Source organism: Penicillium canescens (assembly GCF_028828765.1).
Source record: "Penicillium canescens strain IBT 15451 chromosome Unknown utg000005l_segment0_segment0, whole genome shotgun sequence".
NCBI lineage: Eukaryota > Fungi > Ascomycota > Eurotiomycetes > Eurotiales > Aspergillaceae > Penicillium > Penicillium canescens.
The window spans coordinates 1,375,656-1,390,984 of record NW_026703967.1 but is presented as its reverse complement, the minus strand read 5'-3'; the positions used below and the strand labels follow the sequence as shown (position 1 = coordinate 1,390,984).

At 50.9% G+C, this 15,329-nt stretch overlaps 5 protein-coding genes across 5 annotated transcripts; 4 read left to right on the top strand and 1 right to left on the bottom strand.

The window, feature by feature from the left end:
* Positions 1 to 12: 12 nt before the first annotated feature.
* Positions 13 to 722, top strand: N7446_008116 (uncharacterized protein; the record flags this gene model as incomplete). The annotated part of the gene is made up of 3 exons (XM_058516861.1): positions 13 to 160; positions 225 to 609; positions 680 to 722. 3 exons carry the CDS (start codon positions 13 to 15, stop codon positions 720 to 722), a joined length of 576 nt encoding a protein of 191 aa, XP_058370507.1.
* An 859-nt stretch (positions 723 to 1,581) lies between these two features.
* N7446_008115 (uncharacterized protein) lies at positions 1,582 to 4,080 on the bottom strand (the record flags this gene model as incomplete). The annotated part of the gene is made up of 2 exons (XM_058516860.1): positions 1,582 to 3,838; positions 3,893 to 4,080. The coding sequence occupies 2 exons, from the start codon at positions 4,078 to 4,080 to the stop codon at positions 1,582 to 1,584; spliced, it is 2,445 nt and encodes an 814-aa protein (XP_058370506.1).
* Positions 4,081 to 4,599: 519 nt separating this feature from the next.
* On the top strand, positions 4,600 to 7,698 carry N7446_008114 (uncharacterized protein; the record flags this gene model as incomplete). Its single annotated transcript, XM_058516859.1, has 2 exons — positions 4,600 to 4,686; positions 4,741 to 7,698. The coding sequence occupies 2 exons, from the start codon at positions 4,600 to 4,602 to the stop codon at positions 7,696 to 7,698; spliced, it is 3,045 nt and encodes a 1,014-aa protein (XP_058370505.1).
* Positions 7,699 to 7,839: 141 nt separating this feature from the next.
* N7446_008113 (putative mitochondrial methylglutaconyl-CoA hydratase (Auh)) lies at positions 7,840 to 8,989 on the top strand. The gene is made up of 2 exons (XM_058516858.1): positions 7,840 to 8,240; positions 8,317 to 8,989. Exons 1-2 carry the CDS (start codon positions 7,879 to 7,881, stop codon positions 8,885 to 8,887), a joined length of 933 nt encoding a protein of 310 aa, XP_058370504.1. The 5' UTR covers positions 7,840 to 7,878; the 3' UTR covers positions 8,888 to 8,989.
* Positions 8,990 to 10,029: 1,040 nt separating this feature from the next.
* N7446_008112 (uncharacterized protein) lies at positions 10,030 to 15,027 on the top strand (the record flags this gene model as incomplete). Its single annotated transcript, XM_058516857.1, has 4 exons — positions 10,030 to 10,338; positions 10,404 to 11,034; positions 11,162 to 11,212; positions 11,537 to 15,027. 4 exons carry the CDS (start codon positions 10,030 to 10,032, stop codon positions 15,025 to 15,027), a joined length of 4,482 nt encoding a protein of 1,493 aa, XP_058370503.1.
* Positions 15,028 to 15,329: the final 302 nt, after the last annotated feature.

Here is a 15,329-nt window from a genome sequence, read left to right as displayed (position 1 = left end):
GAGTACGAGGAAATGCACCGAATCGGCACAGCAGAGCAAGAAGGCACAAAGCCCTTACCCGCTTCCAGACGGCGCGACTCCCAGGCTCAGGTCTATTCGTCACTACACTACCGCCGCATGGATCTCATGGGTGCCCTAATCCAGAAGACCGAGCAATATAGTAAGCCCTATCACATTAAGCCCACGCTTCCATTAGAAAAAAAACCAACCCTAACAAAACCCAGACAATGCCCTGAGCTCTTACAGCAAAGTTCTCCAAACCCTACCCAAAGCCTCAGGAAAAGACATCGACGGCTACCGCACCTGGATGAAAGAAAAACATCCCATCGCTTCAGCCGAAACTCGATTCTTGAACCACGATGCTGATCTCGTGTCCCTGACGCCGCGACTAGCTGCAGGAGCCGCTGCGGCCCCTGTCTACGTTGCGATCATCATTGCTTCCGGCGCACTGCTTCTACCGCTATTGGCATTTAGCATGATTGCCGAGTTTTCGGGCCGTCTTGTCGTTGTGACTGTCGTTGGCGGTGCGGCGGCTGCCATTGCAGCGAATTATTCGGCTGGTATTGATACTCTTGTTGATTCGAGGGATGGGTGGCGGTGTGCTACTATGTATGTTTGCTTTGCTTTGCTTTACCTTTTTACATTGGTCTTGTGTTGAATGACGCTGACTCTTTTACAGATACTTTGGGTTCATGACCATCGCTGCCATGTTCATTCCCTGATTCTTATGTTGTTTTCTTATGATTAACGAATCTCCTATGCTTTAATTTTGTGCTATGTCGATGATCCATTCTAATTTGGCGAGGAATGACGAGGGCAAGGGACATTCTGTGTGTAATCAAAACTGCACAGTTAGATGTGAGAATTTGGGACACAGGGAGACGGAGTTTGGCATATAAGTGTCTCGGCCTTGTTGGCATGGACTATGGACTATGGGCATTGGGTTGGATGATGGACTGGAAGATAGGATAGGTGTTTGATATGTTCGGCTTTTATGCTATTCACTGTATTATGAGGAGTGAATCAAGGTAATCTTTTGACAAGACGTTGTTGGCTACGACTTTACGCACGAGATGATCTGTAGTGATCTGTATAGTCCAAGGTAACCACCAACCATGAGGTCTTCTACTTGACAACATCATGTTGTAATAGCGATAACTTCACAGCACAGTGCACATAACTTGAAAGTTGAAATACCCTGGATTGCCACTGTATATGGATCGAACTGCCTTTAAAAAAGTAAAAATGACTGATTTTCTAAACCGAGCAACAAAAAGAAGAGATAGAACTGCATCGTAACCCCGTCTTAGAAAAAAGGACCATCCACGCCAGTCGCTGAGTTAGGCCATAATACAACACCGAATAAGAATAAAATCATCATACACAGCCATAGATCAAAAGGTTCATTAACAACACAGTCGGAGAAGGATAAGTTAGAGCATGAAGCGAGGAAATGAAGAAAACCCGATTGCAGAATGCAATGTTGAATCATTGAAAGACTAAACTTTTGCTTTCTGAGCTCCCCGAAGCATGCTCAGATAGAAGCAAAAACAAATGAAATAAGATAAGCATAACCTGTACCTAAGCAGGGGTACCATTCTGCCTGCTTCCCGGTGTTGCGCTGTCCTCTTGGGACTCCAGACCCTGTGGCTGTGGGGTTGATGGGCTATGTCTCGTCTGCTGAGCTGCCAGCTGGGCCTTGTTACGGTCCATCAATGCAGCCTGTTCCGCGGCACTGCGGGCATATGTAGCAGCTGCTGCGGAATTCGCAGCAAAGCCTGCCTGGGAAGGGGTTTGGTTTGAGTACTGGACTCGTTGGGGTTGGGTTGAGCCTGCGGGGGTGTAGGGCGTGCGGGCCTGTGGCGTGGCGTTGAAACCTGGCTGACCAGGTCGTGCTGTATAGGGTTGTGGTGTACCTTGGGATGATTGCCCTTGCTGTGCGGCATAATATCCGTTAGGAGCGGGGCGCTGATACTGGGTGCCCTGGCTCGATTGTGAGTATTGAGAGGGATGGCCGGGGCGTTGTTGGCCGGGTGTACTGGGTGGACGACCCGAACCATAAGCCTGGGTGTATGTGGTTTGTGCTGAAGATTGGCGCACATGCTGAGGGGTGACCTGGAAACCGGGTTGAGATTGTGAAAGACGGGCGTTGGAAGCAAAAGCACGCTGGTTATAGCCAGACTGAGACCCTTGGTAATTAGGAGGTCGTGGGGCAGAGGGTGTGGAATTCCGGTTCGCCGCAGTGGTCGCTGCCATCAGTGCTGCAGCCCTTTCCTGTGACAAAGTAAAGTCGTCCTTCTCCATGGTACCGTTATAGTCGGGAGTATCAACCAAAATCTTCTGGCTGATATTCAATTCAGACAGCTGGTGACCATCCAACTTAGCAACAGCATAAGGAGGCAGGGTGCTGATGATCGCCACAAGACTTGATTTGAGCGTATCGTAGACGCTGAATTCCGCATCAGATGGCGTGCTCAGGTCGCTAGCATCAGGAGCAGGGGTTTCATTCGCCTCAGAATCTTGGCGGGTGGGTGGAGAAACAGGTTGATCGAGGTTTCGAATCCGCTGGTAAGAACTGAGGGTGTCCAGCAACCCAGAAATATCGTCCAGCATGTCCTTGATCTCTCTGGATTCAAGGTCGTCTTCAGGTTTAACATCGATTTGTGTAATATCTTGAGCGAAGTTCTCAGGGTTGAATGACTTGACCATCTCGTCTAGAGCACTCTCATCAAGTTCACCAATGTTGCCAGGTTGAGCTGTTGTGCCATCTTGTTTTGCTTCTCCGTCAAAGGGAATAGACAGCAAGGTGCTCAGGCGGCTCGCGCCTCGTTGGCCCCACCAAACCATGTTCTTTGAATCATGTTGCACAATTGAGTTGGAGCTATCGAAAGAAGGTGCGAATGAGGAAAAGACGCCCTGGAGAGCAGATGAATCGATGCCAGTCCAAAGAGCAGGATCACCCGATTTGTGAACAATATCTGAGTCTGTATGTTGTTTCTCAACACGGTCCCAGTAGGCTGGCGACGAGGTGATTCCGCCGTATTGAATCCATTGAGTAGAGGGAAGAGGCGCAAGGCAATAGTTGCTACGCTCACCTAGGAATGCCTTGCTATCGAATGTGGCGTCGAAACGATCAATCCAGGTGACTGAACTACTCCGGTGGGATCTTTTGCGCGGAGGCACCAACGGTGGCAATGATTCACGTGGAGCGAAAACTTCACCAAATGTCCGTTTCGGTAGGGATGCGGCGGCCAGGTTATAAGGAGCAACCTTAGTGGTTGTGATGCCATTGGGCAAGGAGGTCTCGCGCAACTCCTCCTGTACTTCAACGAACTTCTCGGGCCCGGAGTCGGACTGCAATGGCACCTTCATGGATTTTTGAAGACTTGAAAATAGCTGCCGGGGGTGTGCTGGATTTCCAAAGAGGGTCAATGCGTGCTTGTCCTCTCGGGTACAAAAATTGATCGCGTGGAGATCTGTCGAATCATCATCATCGTCTTCCATTGCCTCGGTCTTGATTTCAGCCTGGTTGACGAAAACTTGGCCAACTAAACTGTTCATGTGTTTTTTAAATGCTGCAATCTGATTGACCACCTCGGTCAAGGGCGCACTGTCGTCTTTTGTGCCATTCACTTGACCTTGATTGCGTTCAATTACAGCAGCCGACGCTCTTTCAATGTCAGAAAGAAACTCTTGCAGGGTGCTGTATCGGTCCGAGTTGACGCGCGTTTGTATGTTGGAGGTATCTTGGTCACCCGAAACCTTTGCGCGCTTCGTTCGAGGCTTAGTTGTAGATGTTGGGAAGGGGCAAGAAAGGAGTTGCAGCTCGGTATCATGCCTAGTAATTGTCAGAGAGGTGGGCCAGATATATATGAGTCTGATAATAGCTTACTTGAGTAGAAGTCTGATCAGGTTGCGGAGAGTTTCGTGGAGTTTTGCTCGATCGCGTGGCGCAGAGGAACTGGAATCATCTTGGGTGGACCGCTTCCTCTTTCCGGGAGTTGCGATCATAGTGGTATCATGGGAATCGCCATTTGTGGCGGAAATGGCGGCCGTCTCTCCAGCTTCGTCGGCGCTCATGGTTGCAGAGTCGCGCCTAAGTTGGCTTTATTTGACGCGGTCCCCTTCAATGCAGATGGTCGGGGTCCACAAATTAGAGAGCTGGAAGTGAAGGTTGCGAGGTCGCGATCGCAGAAGAAAGTGTTGCAGGTGGGTGGGTGTGAAGCTGCTCCACGAAGCAACCGTGCGAGGAGGCTCGATGGATCAAACCCGAATTCGAAAGGAGGAGCGAATCGCAAAGAGGGGAGAGAACCACAAAAGGAATCCCTCGAAAATGAGAGATAGAATGATGTACCGAAAATAGTAAAGTCCAGTGGGATAGGACAATGGAAAATGTAGCGAAGCAGGTAAGGGTCACGTCTGTTTTGCGGAGGGCGAGACGGATACAGTTCTTGACGCTCAGAATGCGCGCCATCCCGAAAAGCGCAACCCGTGACGATCTATCACGTGACCTCTCATTTTCTGCCGAGTTCAGGACGCGATTGTTTTCTCTCTCGATATCTCAACTTCTGAGACAAATACCCATGACTACGTTCATGGATGTCATCGGTTCTCAAGAATGCCCGAAGCCTTTCGGGAGTACCGGGGTTGAGAGCATACTTGCTCAATAGAGATCGGTTGTGCCAGGTAATGCTACTCGATCCTATACTACGAAGCCTGTGCTAATAGCTTCGATCTTAGACACAATTAAGCCGAGCCACACAGCGTGATATCCCAGGCGATTTCCGCTCCTTTCAATCCACTCCATTCCCGAATGAACCCGATCTACCTGCAACCGACACCAAGCCCTTATCCTCATACCTCAATGAAAATCCACCCAGCGCATCTACAAAAACCCCAAAATCGACGGATAACCACATAGCTGAAGGCGAAAATCTACCTAGAAATGCCGCCAGCATTAAAGTGAAACCGAAACCCGCCGAATATCTCTCCAAAGCTTTGCGCAACACTGGTCATGCTCTTGGAAACGATCAATCGACCGCATCTGATTGGCCTCAATTGGCACGTGGGAGGCAAAATGCGAGGACGGTTGGTCGACCGAAAAAGCCGTCTCTGCCGGTGCTCCTTGGGGAGTATATACGAGAGGTAGACCCATTGTTATCACCTACGTCGGATAACCTCACGGCGAGCAAATTGGATACTGCTCTCAATGAAGTGTTCAGAAAGAAGAGCCATGATTATCTCACCTCGCGTGGCTATGATGTTGCCGATGTCACTGCATGGGCATGGATCATGAAGAGCCGGAATTCTCATGAGGCTATGGTGCGGTTATTCTTGTTGGAATCCAACAATGCCAACTCAGTTGCGAATGCCCCGACAATCCCGGCTTTCATCCCACTCCATATTCTGCGACAACAACACCTCGATGCCCACACGTTTCGTCTGCTTCTCATCTATTCTTTGCATCTCATGAGCGGACAACCGCTTCCGGGCGTGTTCAACCCTGCCAGAGTCCCCGAAGATGGGTCCGAGCTGTTACCCGGGGAATTCCACCCCAGGATAGATTCGGGAACCTGCATGATCTTGGTGGTTCGCCTAATTCGTCATGCTCGACGTGTGTGGCCCCAAGCACTTCTCACTATCGCACGTGCATTTGCCCGCTTTCTGGCAGTTCCAAAGACGGGGGAGACAGAGAGGTCCATTTTGGCAGCACGACACCATGATCGCATGAAAACCACTCAGTTTAACAACTGTCTCTGGTTACTTTCCCTACCAACCAAGATTGCTCCTTACCGCTCGACATCAATCCAACAGCAGGCGCAGTTTGAGCTTCTTAGGGCCATGGCTGCCCACACGCCTGTACTTCCCGTCTCGCGGCAAGGATATCGTGCGGTTGTTGCAGTTCAGCTAGCTCACAAAAAGACGAAAGAGGAGCGACAATCGGCCGAATTGAAAGCCCCATCTTGGCCTCCATGGAAAGAAGAAAAGCTCGGAATTGACTCCCAACGTGGCAATGACGGAATGTATAGTCGCGCGATGCAAGTACTTTCGCAAATGAAGGACGCAGGATATTCTCATCGCCTTTGGGAAGATATCTCTTCCATCCTAGCGGGCTGGGATACTGATGGCAGCCCAACAGTGCAGACGAGAGCTATGATGCGTCGTCCAAAAGCTTTCTCGGACGCTCACAGATACAACTTGGATCACCAGGAAGTTTGGGTTTCCCGTATTCGTTCCACGAGAACTGTACGCGAAGCCTGGGCCTGTTTTCTATCCTACCAGGACCGAGGTCTTCCCCCGAAGGCGGCCATATATGCTGCAATGGCCGAAAAGTTAATCTACCGGCGAGCTACAATTCAGAACGGGATTGAGCGGATGAGCCATACCCTCCCAGGCGATGGCCGCGAAGTTTATCCTGAGCCGGATTCTGCACGTGACATTATATATGTGCCAATAGAGCCGCCTACGCTGGATGAGTTAATCAGCCAGATGCTCTCACATGGTCTCCGGCCTTCCGGGAGGTTCCTTGGTTTGCTGCTTCAGTCGGCTTCTTCCTTGCAATCAGGTCTGCATTACCTACAATGCAGTGGCCTGACAGAGGTTCAAATCTCCATCTTATCAACTATACGAGTCAACTCTCGCAAATATTCGACATTGGACCTTGAAGCTTTCCAAGCAGTGCCGGACTATGTGTTTGCATCGTTCATCAAATTTCTCTGTGCGCATTCTGATATAGTCTCCCTGGATGTCAATCGCGGAGAGATACTCACAGCCGACCGCTTCCCTGCTCTTGTATCCACTACACGCAGGACTGGTCCGAAGACGGATCTTTTTTCGCATATCAAGAAATATCCAGGCCACGGGCATTATCCCAGATGTCTATGGCATGCGATTCAGCTGACCAAATTGCGGCGCGTCCCCTACACCCCAGCTTGGACCCATATTTTGTCTGCCTTGACTCGTGAACGGCTAAGTGAAAATCACGGACTAAGAAGTCGAAGCCTTCAACGTGTGATCTCATGGCACCAGGCTCTGAAGACCTTGAGCTGGATGCGACAACGTGACATCGAGCCTGGCGAGGAAGGATTCCGTATCATCTGTGTGGCGTTCGCACGAGCCATTGAAGCTGCCATTAGGCACCCTGGAACTGCCGAGCATAGCTTTATGCTCATTGATAAAGCTCAGATCCGTGATCTCAAAGCCGAAAGCGAAGGCGATGACGACTTCGAGGCGTTGTTGCGACGTGCGTTACATGTCTTGAAGGATCAGTTTGATCACCTCGTTCTCCCAGCATCAAAATCCTCAGCGCATGCAGAACGCAGTGTCTTTGCAGGTATTTCTTCCAATTCGCCCCTCAGTGTTCCTTCCATACTCCACACACCATCACCTGCTACACTTCACGCTTTTGTTCGGGCTCTAGGATCCGTCGGGGATGACGATGGACTGTTACATCTACTGCATTGGATGGGTCAATCAGCCGATCAGCTCAGAGAAGCTGCAGAAGAGCACTCAAATGGCGACAGAATGATGCGGCGAACCCTTACGGCGATCAGGGTGTTTCTGGAGAGAAAACACCGACGAATGGACACGCGGGTACCGTCGGACCTGGTCATGCAGGAGGCATACGACCTAATCAGCCGGACAGGCTGGGACTGGCCGAGTGATGCAGAGGTTGAGGATTATTGCCAACCATTGTAATTATAGTGTATTTCTAGAGTTCCCCAATGTATATGATACCCCATACATCTTGTAGCTCGGCAAACGTCGGCATCGGAGCTTTCCCCACACCCAAGCAACTTGCAACTTTTCTGGTCATTTCCTCTTCTCCTGCAACGCGATCGCATTCCAGCACGTTTTCTACTACTACATTGACCGACGATGGCAACAATAATGTCCCCGCGTCTCGTGCGCCTCGCCGCCCCCCTCGCCGTTCGACCGACCGTCTCCTCCACCCGGGTGTTCATCTCACGATACAGCAGCGCCGCCGATGAAGACGTCATCAAGACCTCGCAAGTCCCAGCCCCAGGCTCGGGGCATGTGCGCGTGCTACAGCTGAACCGACCCAAAGCCCGCAACGCCATCTCGCGCCACTTACTCGACACGCTATCGAAGCAAGTAAACGCCATCGCCGCGGAAGGGGGCAACGGCCCAACCCGGGCTCTGGTCGTCGCGAGCAGCGCAGACGCGGCATTCTGCGCTGGCGCAGACCTAAAGGAGCGCGCCGGCATGACAATGGCCGAGTATGAAGCCCGCCTCCTTGCGGGTGTAATATCCGCAACTTACATTGCCCATCGCTAACAACTCGATGTAATACAGGACAGAAGATTTCCTCCTCAAGCTCCGCGCAACCTTCAAAGATCTCGCCTCCCTCCAAATCCCCACAATCTCCTCCGTCTCTTCCATGGCCCTCGGCGGTGGCCTCGAGCTCGCGCTATGTACCCACCTGCGTGTCTTCGCCTCGTCCAGTGTTGTCGGTTTGCCTGAGACCCGTCTGGCGATTATCCCAGGTGCGGGCGGTACATACCGACTGCCCTCGATCATTGGGGTGAACCGCGCCCGGGACATGATTCTCACCGGCCGCCGGGTGACGGGCCCCGAGTCCTACTTCATTGGTCTCTGTGATCGTCTCGTCGAGGTGTTGCCCGAGGAGGAGGCGCAGGAAGGCGTTGCTCGTGAGAGAGTTCTCCGTGAGAGTATCAAGCTGGCCCTGGATATCTGCGAGGGTGGCCCTATCGCCATTAAGATGGCTCTGCAGGCTGTGGACGCCTATGCTCTTGGTGAGCGGGCCGAGAATGCGGCTTACGAGGGAGTTATTGAGACAGACGATCGGCATGAGGCGCTGCGCGCTTTTGCCGAGAAGCGCAAGCCTGCTTTCCGTGGGAGGTAAGGGTGTTATAAACCATGAATGGACATAGTTCCAAAAAGCTATAAGCTAAGAATAAAGAGCTCTTCCATGCCAAGGGCTTATCATGACACTCTTATTGGTTTGGGGAAAGTAGCAAAGATGATTTCTTAAACGGACTACGTTTGTTCACCGCGGTGTAGTTAGGATGAGGTGTATGGCCCAGATGTCACATATTTTGTAGTCAGGCACCGCAAGCTATCATGTGGTTTCAGTTGCCTTTTGTGATCATGGGGACGAGGCAATAATTGTGGCGAAAGGCTGGGGACATGAAGTATGATTTGCATGTATAAGCTTTTGCTCTCCGAGTGATATCTTTCGGTGGCTCGGAATAGTCGCAGTTCCATAAACATGATTGCCTTCGAGTCATCCGGCATCTTCCTTGGAAATCGACGGGAGGATCATAACTTTATTTAGATCAGACCTGACTATTTGTTCTGGCCAGGTCTTGCTTGTTCAATCTCTACCTGCTCGATCTATATATTTCCCGGGGTCAACATGGAATTATTATAGAAACATAGCCCACAGCCTGACAATATCCAAGACGAAATACCCAGGTACAAGCATATCTTTTAGAAGAAAATAATCTAATTATGGGTAAGAACACCCCTGCAGTAGCTTGAAACTCGTATTCAGTAAGATTGCTGGTTTCGGCGCCAAAACCCCGACTTGTTTCTAGGCTTCCCTTTCCCCTTCTCTGCCATGGTCGAAAGTCAAAGGTCGAAGGTCGAAGGTCGCATTAGATGGTGAGTCACCAGGCCTCCATATTTCGCAAGGCATACCGACATGCAAATGCAGGCTTGGACGCATGTAATACACGGCTGTACCTGGCATGCCCGATCTCGAGGCTGTGCTAGTACCCCGGGTTAACACCCAATGGGCAATCCGAACTCACCCCCGAGGCACCACAGGGCGCAAGACAGATCGAAACAGTAATCTGCATACCCATACTAGGACTAGACTGGGGAAACCCCATGGATCTGCAGGAATGGATACGCGGGTGACCTGGGTCAGGGGAACAGCCACAGTCACCTGCAGGAAATATATAAACCGCGCTCTGTGAGTCGTTCCTGCTCTCCCACCTTTACACCTTTATACTATGGCGATAGCTTCAACTGTTTCTTTGTATGATGTCTAAGCCCCTCCCCATTAAGCCCTTTGGCTTGTCGCAGATCTATGTCCCGCGCGACGAACCTAAGGTTGATATTGTCTTCGTTCATGGCTTGAACGGCAGCCCTCATGACTCTTGGACGAGTAAAACTACCGGCTGTTTCTGGCCGGTTGACCTTTTGCCTGATATCCTTGCTGCGCAACATCCTCGCATCCTCACCTATGGTTACAACGCAAATGTCACCGCCTTCACGGATGGTGTGTCCCGGGACTCGATCGTTAGCCATGCTGAAACACTCGCCTCGAGTCTTGCTGCCAATCGAAGTGTAAGTTCTGCTATTCTTATCCTTCTGTATTCCTTTGATACATCTTCTAACCTGGGTCTCTACAGCTGAAAGAGTGCTCCGACCGCCCAATAATCTTCGTCTGCCATTCTCTAGGAGGTCTCGTTGTGAAGCGTGCCCTCATATACTCCCGCAGTCTCTCAAACGAGAAAACCGAGCATCTTCGCTCAGTATACGTGTCGACCTTCGGAATTCTCTTCCTCGGTACCCCGCATAATGGCTCTGATATTGCGAAATGGGGTCTCTTGCTACACAATATCTGCAGCGCCGTCCTTCCGAAGAAATTCATGGAGGCATCTCCGCAGCTTGTCAAAGCTCTCCGGACAAACAATGAGACCTTGCAGCATATCAACAGTCTATTTGTAGATATCATGGGCCGATTCCATATCTATTTCTTCCACGAAACGCGATCTACAGATGTACGAGGCACTCGAGAAGTGATCGTGGACGAAGCATCGGCGGCTCCTTATATGGAAGGCGTTGAGCGGATGGGGATTGAGGCAGATCACAGTCACATGTGCAAGTTTGACGATGAGAATGCCGCCGGTTATGAGGTGGTGGCTGAAGCTATTCTCCGATACTCACGCCAGGCTCCTACTATCATCAAAGATCGCTGGGTGGAGGAAAGAAACGTCCGCACACAGGAAAAGAAAGCCAAGGCTAGAGAGATCTATGACGGTGAGTCGACTTATTTCATACTCTGAATGATGCCCTTCTATGCTTTCAGTACTCTTTTCAGTACTCTTTCAGTCGTACTTTCGACCAGATCTTTGATTCCATCCTTGACATATACTAACTATTGCAGGAAGAGTAGAAGACCCAGCGAATAGAAGCATGCCAGATTTGAATAGGCCTGGTATGACACACCTTCTTCCTCCACCCGAGGAGTCAGTCACGCTGAGGAGCTATGAGATTGAGGAGCCTGCCGTCTAATGACTTTGTTTGAACTCCAGTTGGCGTTGCTTGGTTAAATCACATTCCTGTCTTTGCTTTTATCCCTCTATTGATGCTGAAGCCAAGGGACCACATACTTCAAATCAATCATTCCCTTCAAACTCGGACTGTGCTCATGTTCCATGTACTTAATTGCTCTGGGTGGCTCCCATCTTATGTCCTCAATACCTGACATGATTCGTCTTGCACTTTCTTCCCAGAGTCAGACCTGCTGACTTTCGCATAGTCCAATCCGTACCAACTCTGCCGCCTGCTGCTGCAACAGAAGGCCGCAACTCACCCGTTTCTGATTTGGGAAACAGTGGACTTCTCGAATTCTCCCATTATTCCCTCACAAGCCCACCGCTATTCGTGGCACCCCCGGGCTTCCATCCAAATGCCACATTCTTCGGCATGAAAAAAGAGCTTGAAGTTTTGCATAATCGGTTGTTCAAAGCCAAGTCGCGTGCAGAAAGGACTATGGCTGTTTTGATCTCTGGCGTTCCAGGTTCTGGCAAGACGCATCTAGCGCGACAATATGTGTTCGCACGACGCGACTGTTACCCAGGCGGAATCTTCTGGATTGATGCCAAGTCCCGCGAATCAGCATACAAATGTTTCTGGGAGATTGCCCAAGCCGCCACGCTGGTTGACCACAAGGAGGCCGTAGAACCCGAGTATCAAGAAACCCAGCGGTATGTAAGTGCCGTCCGGAACTGGCTTCAGACACGACAGGATTGGCTTCTGGTCTTTGATGGGGTTACCTTTGACCGGGACGATGATATCAACGAGTTCAGGTCTTTCTTGCCGTGGAATCGCCAGTGCAGTATCATTTACACCTCGGTCGACACGACGTTGCGGAAAAAGCAGCGACTGTATGAGCCCTACTGTCTGATGATCTCGATGATGCACGTCGAGGATGCTTGCAATCTTTTGTTTAAAGACGTTGGGATCACCAGACCTACAGCCGAACAGATCTCCAAGGCTACCCGGATAGTAGAGCACTACGAGTGTTTACCTTTGGCGATCCATGCTATTGGCCATCGTCTCAATGCCACAGGAAAGCCCATTGAAAAGTACCGTGTCAAATCCCAAGTGACTGACAAGAAGCTCGCGGAACCATTCTTGAGCATCATGAATGATTTGTTTCGTCTGCAACAAAGACAGGCATTGCATTTGATCAACCTCCTCTCGTTTCTTGGCCACCAAGTTCCCGTTGGACTTCTGAACCTCGGCAGGGCTGCCATGACCGCTGAGAATTTGGAAATCCAGACCAGTGCCCAAACCGGAGAGGAACCTGATCTTGATAATACTCTCGGAACTCTCATACACTATGGACTGATCGAGAGGACCTCCGATGCGGGCGTTGTTCGGCAAACTTCGTCTTTGCACCGGTTTGACCACCAGTCTGATGAGGAGGCAGCCGGGGACAACAAGCCTGTTCCTGAACTGTCGGACTCACTAAATGAGAGCAGCCAGGAAGGATTCTTCTCCATTTACCGCCACAATTCGGCCGTCGACGTGGTCAAAATCCACAGTGTGGTCCAAGGTTTCTGTCGAGATGAGCTCCGAATCAAGGACGAAGAGTATAAGGGTGCCATGAACAAACATGACCCAGGATTTTACGATACCTGGTTGATTGTTGCCACTCGGTTTCTCATCAAATCCTACGAAGCGGCTAGGGAGAGAATGGCCCATTACCAGGACTGTGGCCTTGTTCGGGACTATCGAGAGTACGAAACCCACGCTTCGCGACTGGCTGAGCTCTTTCCAAAGAGACCTTTGATGGGTTCACATCCACCTATCGTTCGTGAAGCACGAGAGGGGCTGCGTCGCCTGCTGAAGAGCATAAGCAAAGAGATCGAGAATCTCTCTCCTAGCTCCTCGCATCACTTCTCCGGCAACCAAAAGTCTGTTTTTGATCGCTCAAGTAGCTCGTCTTCATCCTTTCCCGAATCCTCGACAGACGAAGGTATTTCGCGACAGAATACATTCAACTGGGATGATATTGGCTCACCTCGAGCGGAATCCCCTGAGCAGATGGCAGTGCCACTTCCTCGCTTCAGATTGGAGCTGTTCCCTCCCCATATATTCAGAGGACCTGGGTATGAGTCGGAAGAAGGCTATGAAACCGATGGGGAAGCCAAGGCAGTTGCTCGAGTCTCTCCAGCCTTGTCACAGTTAAGCAATACTACAGAGAAACCGAAACCGCCCCTTTCGTCGAGCCCCCCGGTTATATCCAGCGAACAGGAGTGGCAAGTTGTCAATCGTCACCAAAAGCCAAAGCCAAACCCACCAAAGGGGAGAAACCAGAAGAGGCGGAACAAAGGCCCTCGGAACTTTAGAAACGCCAAAGCCGACACACCACTCGCAAAAGTCTCCTCTATCCAGGGCCGAGGATCCTCAAGTCGGACGACCTCGGCTGAAACGGGGAGCTCCTCAATACTGGTTTCAGAGGCTGAAAGAGCGCTCGCTGCAGTGCGTCGATATAGCAACTCCCAGGCGTCCTCTGAAAGTTCACAGCACACGACTACCTCTCCGCCAACGAATCCGCCAGCGAGCAACGAGAATATGCCGACATATGCAAATGTGGCCACCCGGCGAATCCTAGAGGTGGAGTCAGCTGTGAAACGTCCATCATCAGTGCCTGTATCACACGCGCTAGATCCTGCTCGTAGCGTACAGGTGAAACCTTCCACTGAGTCGCTTGACAGTCAAATGGGATATGCCTTCGCGTCACCACTCTCTCATGAATTGAGCTCCCACGAATTGTTAGTGGAACCTATGAGTCGGTCAACATACAGTGAGCCTGGTGATAATATTTTTGGTCATAAAATGAGTGACGTTGACTATCACACTGCACCTGGATCACGATCTCATTCTCGCCGTGCCTCAATCGCCCAATTCGAAATCCCCCGGACTTTGTCTGCAAGTGTGCCATCCCTCCTTCCATACCCGCCACCGTTACCCTATGATGAGAACATTGCTATCAGCATCCCGAATCTCAGAAGACCATCAAGAACATCAGGCACAAGCACCCCACCGGGATTCCCCGGACCTGGTGCCATTTCTCATCCATCTGCAATCATGCCGGGCTCATTCCCGCTGTCACAAAATTCAAGCCTACCCATGGGGTCTGCTCCCGAGCGGCCAACTGCAGAAGCACTATCGCGTGGCTCATCTGCGTTTTCACATCAATCGTGGGCGACCGAACCCGTACGATATCCACCGCGGTTCTCACCAGTCCCAAATCTTCAACACCAGCCCCCAGAAATAGCATCTGCTGTACCTCCACACATCCAACAACAGCAATTATCCTCCGGAATCGGAAGCTGGACAGCCGAGTTGCCTTTGGCGGGCAGCGCTCTCCCGTCCGACCCTACCATCGCTGGCCCACCACCATTACACGGGCGACTAGGGTCAATGGATGAACGACTGAAGCTCACCGAGCCGGGATTCAAGCCTGAACTTGAGCCTTCACAGTACTTGCATTTCGGCGGCTACCGCGTCGATGTCCGAGATCCACGTCACCGGCTGAGCGAGTCTGCTCGGCTCCAGGCGCCACGTCACGTACCTCAGTACCAACTGTATCATCCCAATCTATCTGGTCCTTTAATACAGCACGATGGTCATTTGTATGCACCTGCCCCACCACTGGAGGTGTATGGAAGACGAGCACGAAGTGGAAGCTCGCCTTCACGTCCGAGCTATGATGGTCTCGGTATGCGATTCTCTTGATCTCATAATCCTGTTTGTCTTTATCGTTCCTTGTTTCTGTGCGCTTGCATAATTACGGTCAACGGTGTAATGCGTTATCTGTCTATTATCACCTGGTTGCATCTGCTGTTCTAATCTGCATCTGATCGCGCGTTCATCATCAAAGGTAGGGTTGAATGATACCCGGAAACATCGTTTTGACAGGAGTTCGGCATTGCATTAATTCACCAAAACCATAGCATCTAGAGGTGGCTCAAGGAGCAAAGCATGGAATGCAATTCTTCAACGCTTCCTATCAAACCAAATGCATATCACTTGTACGA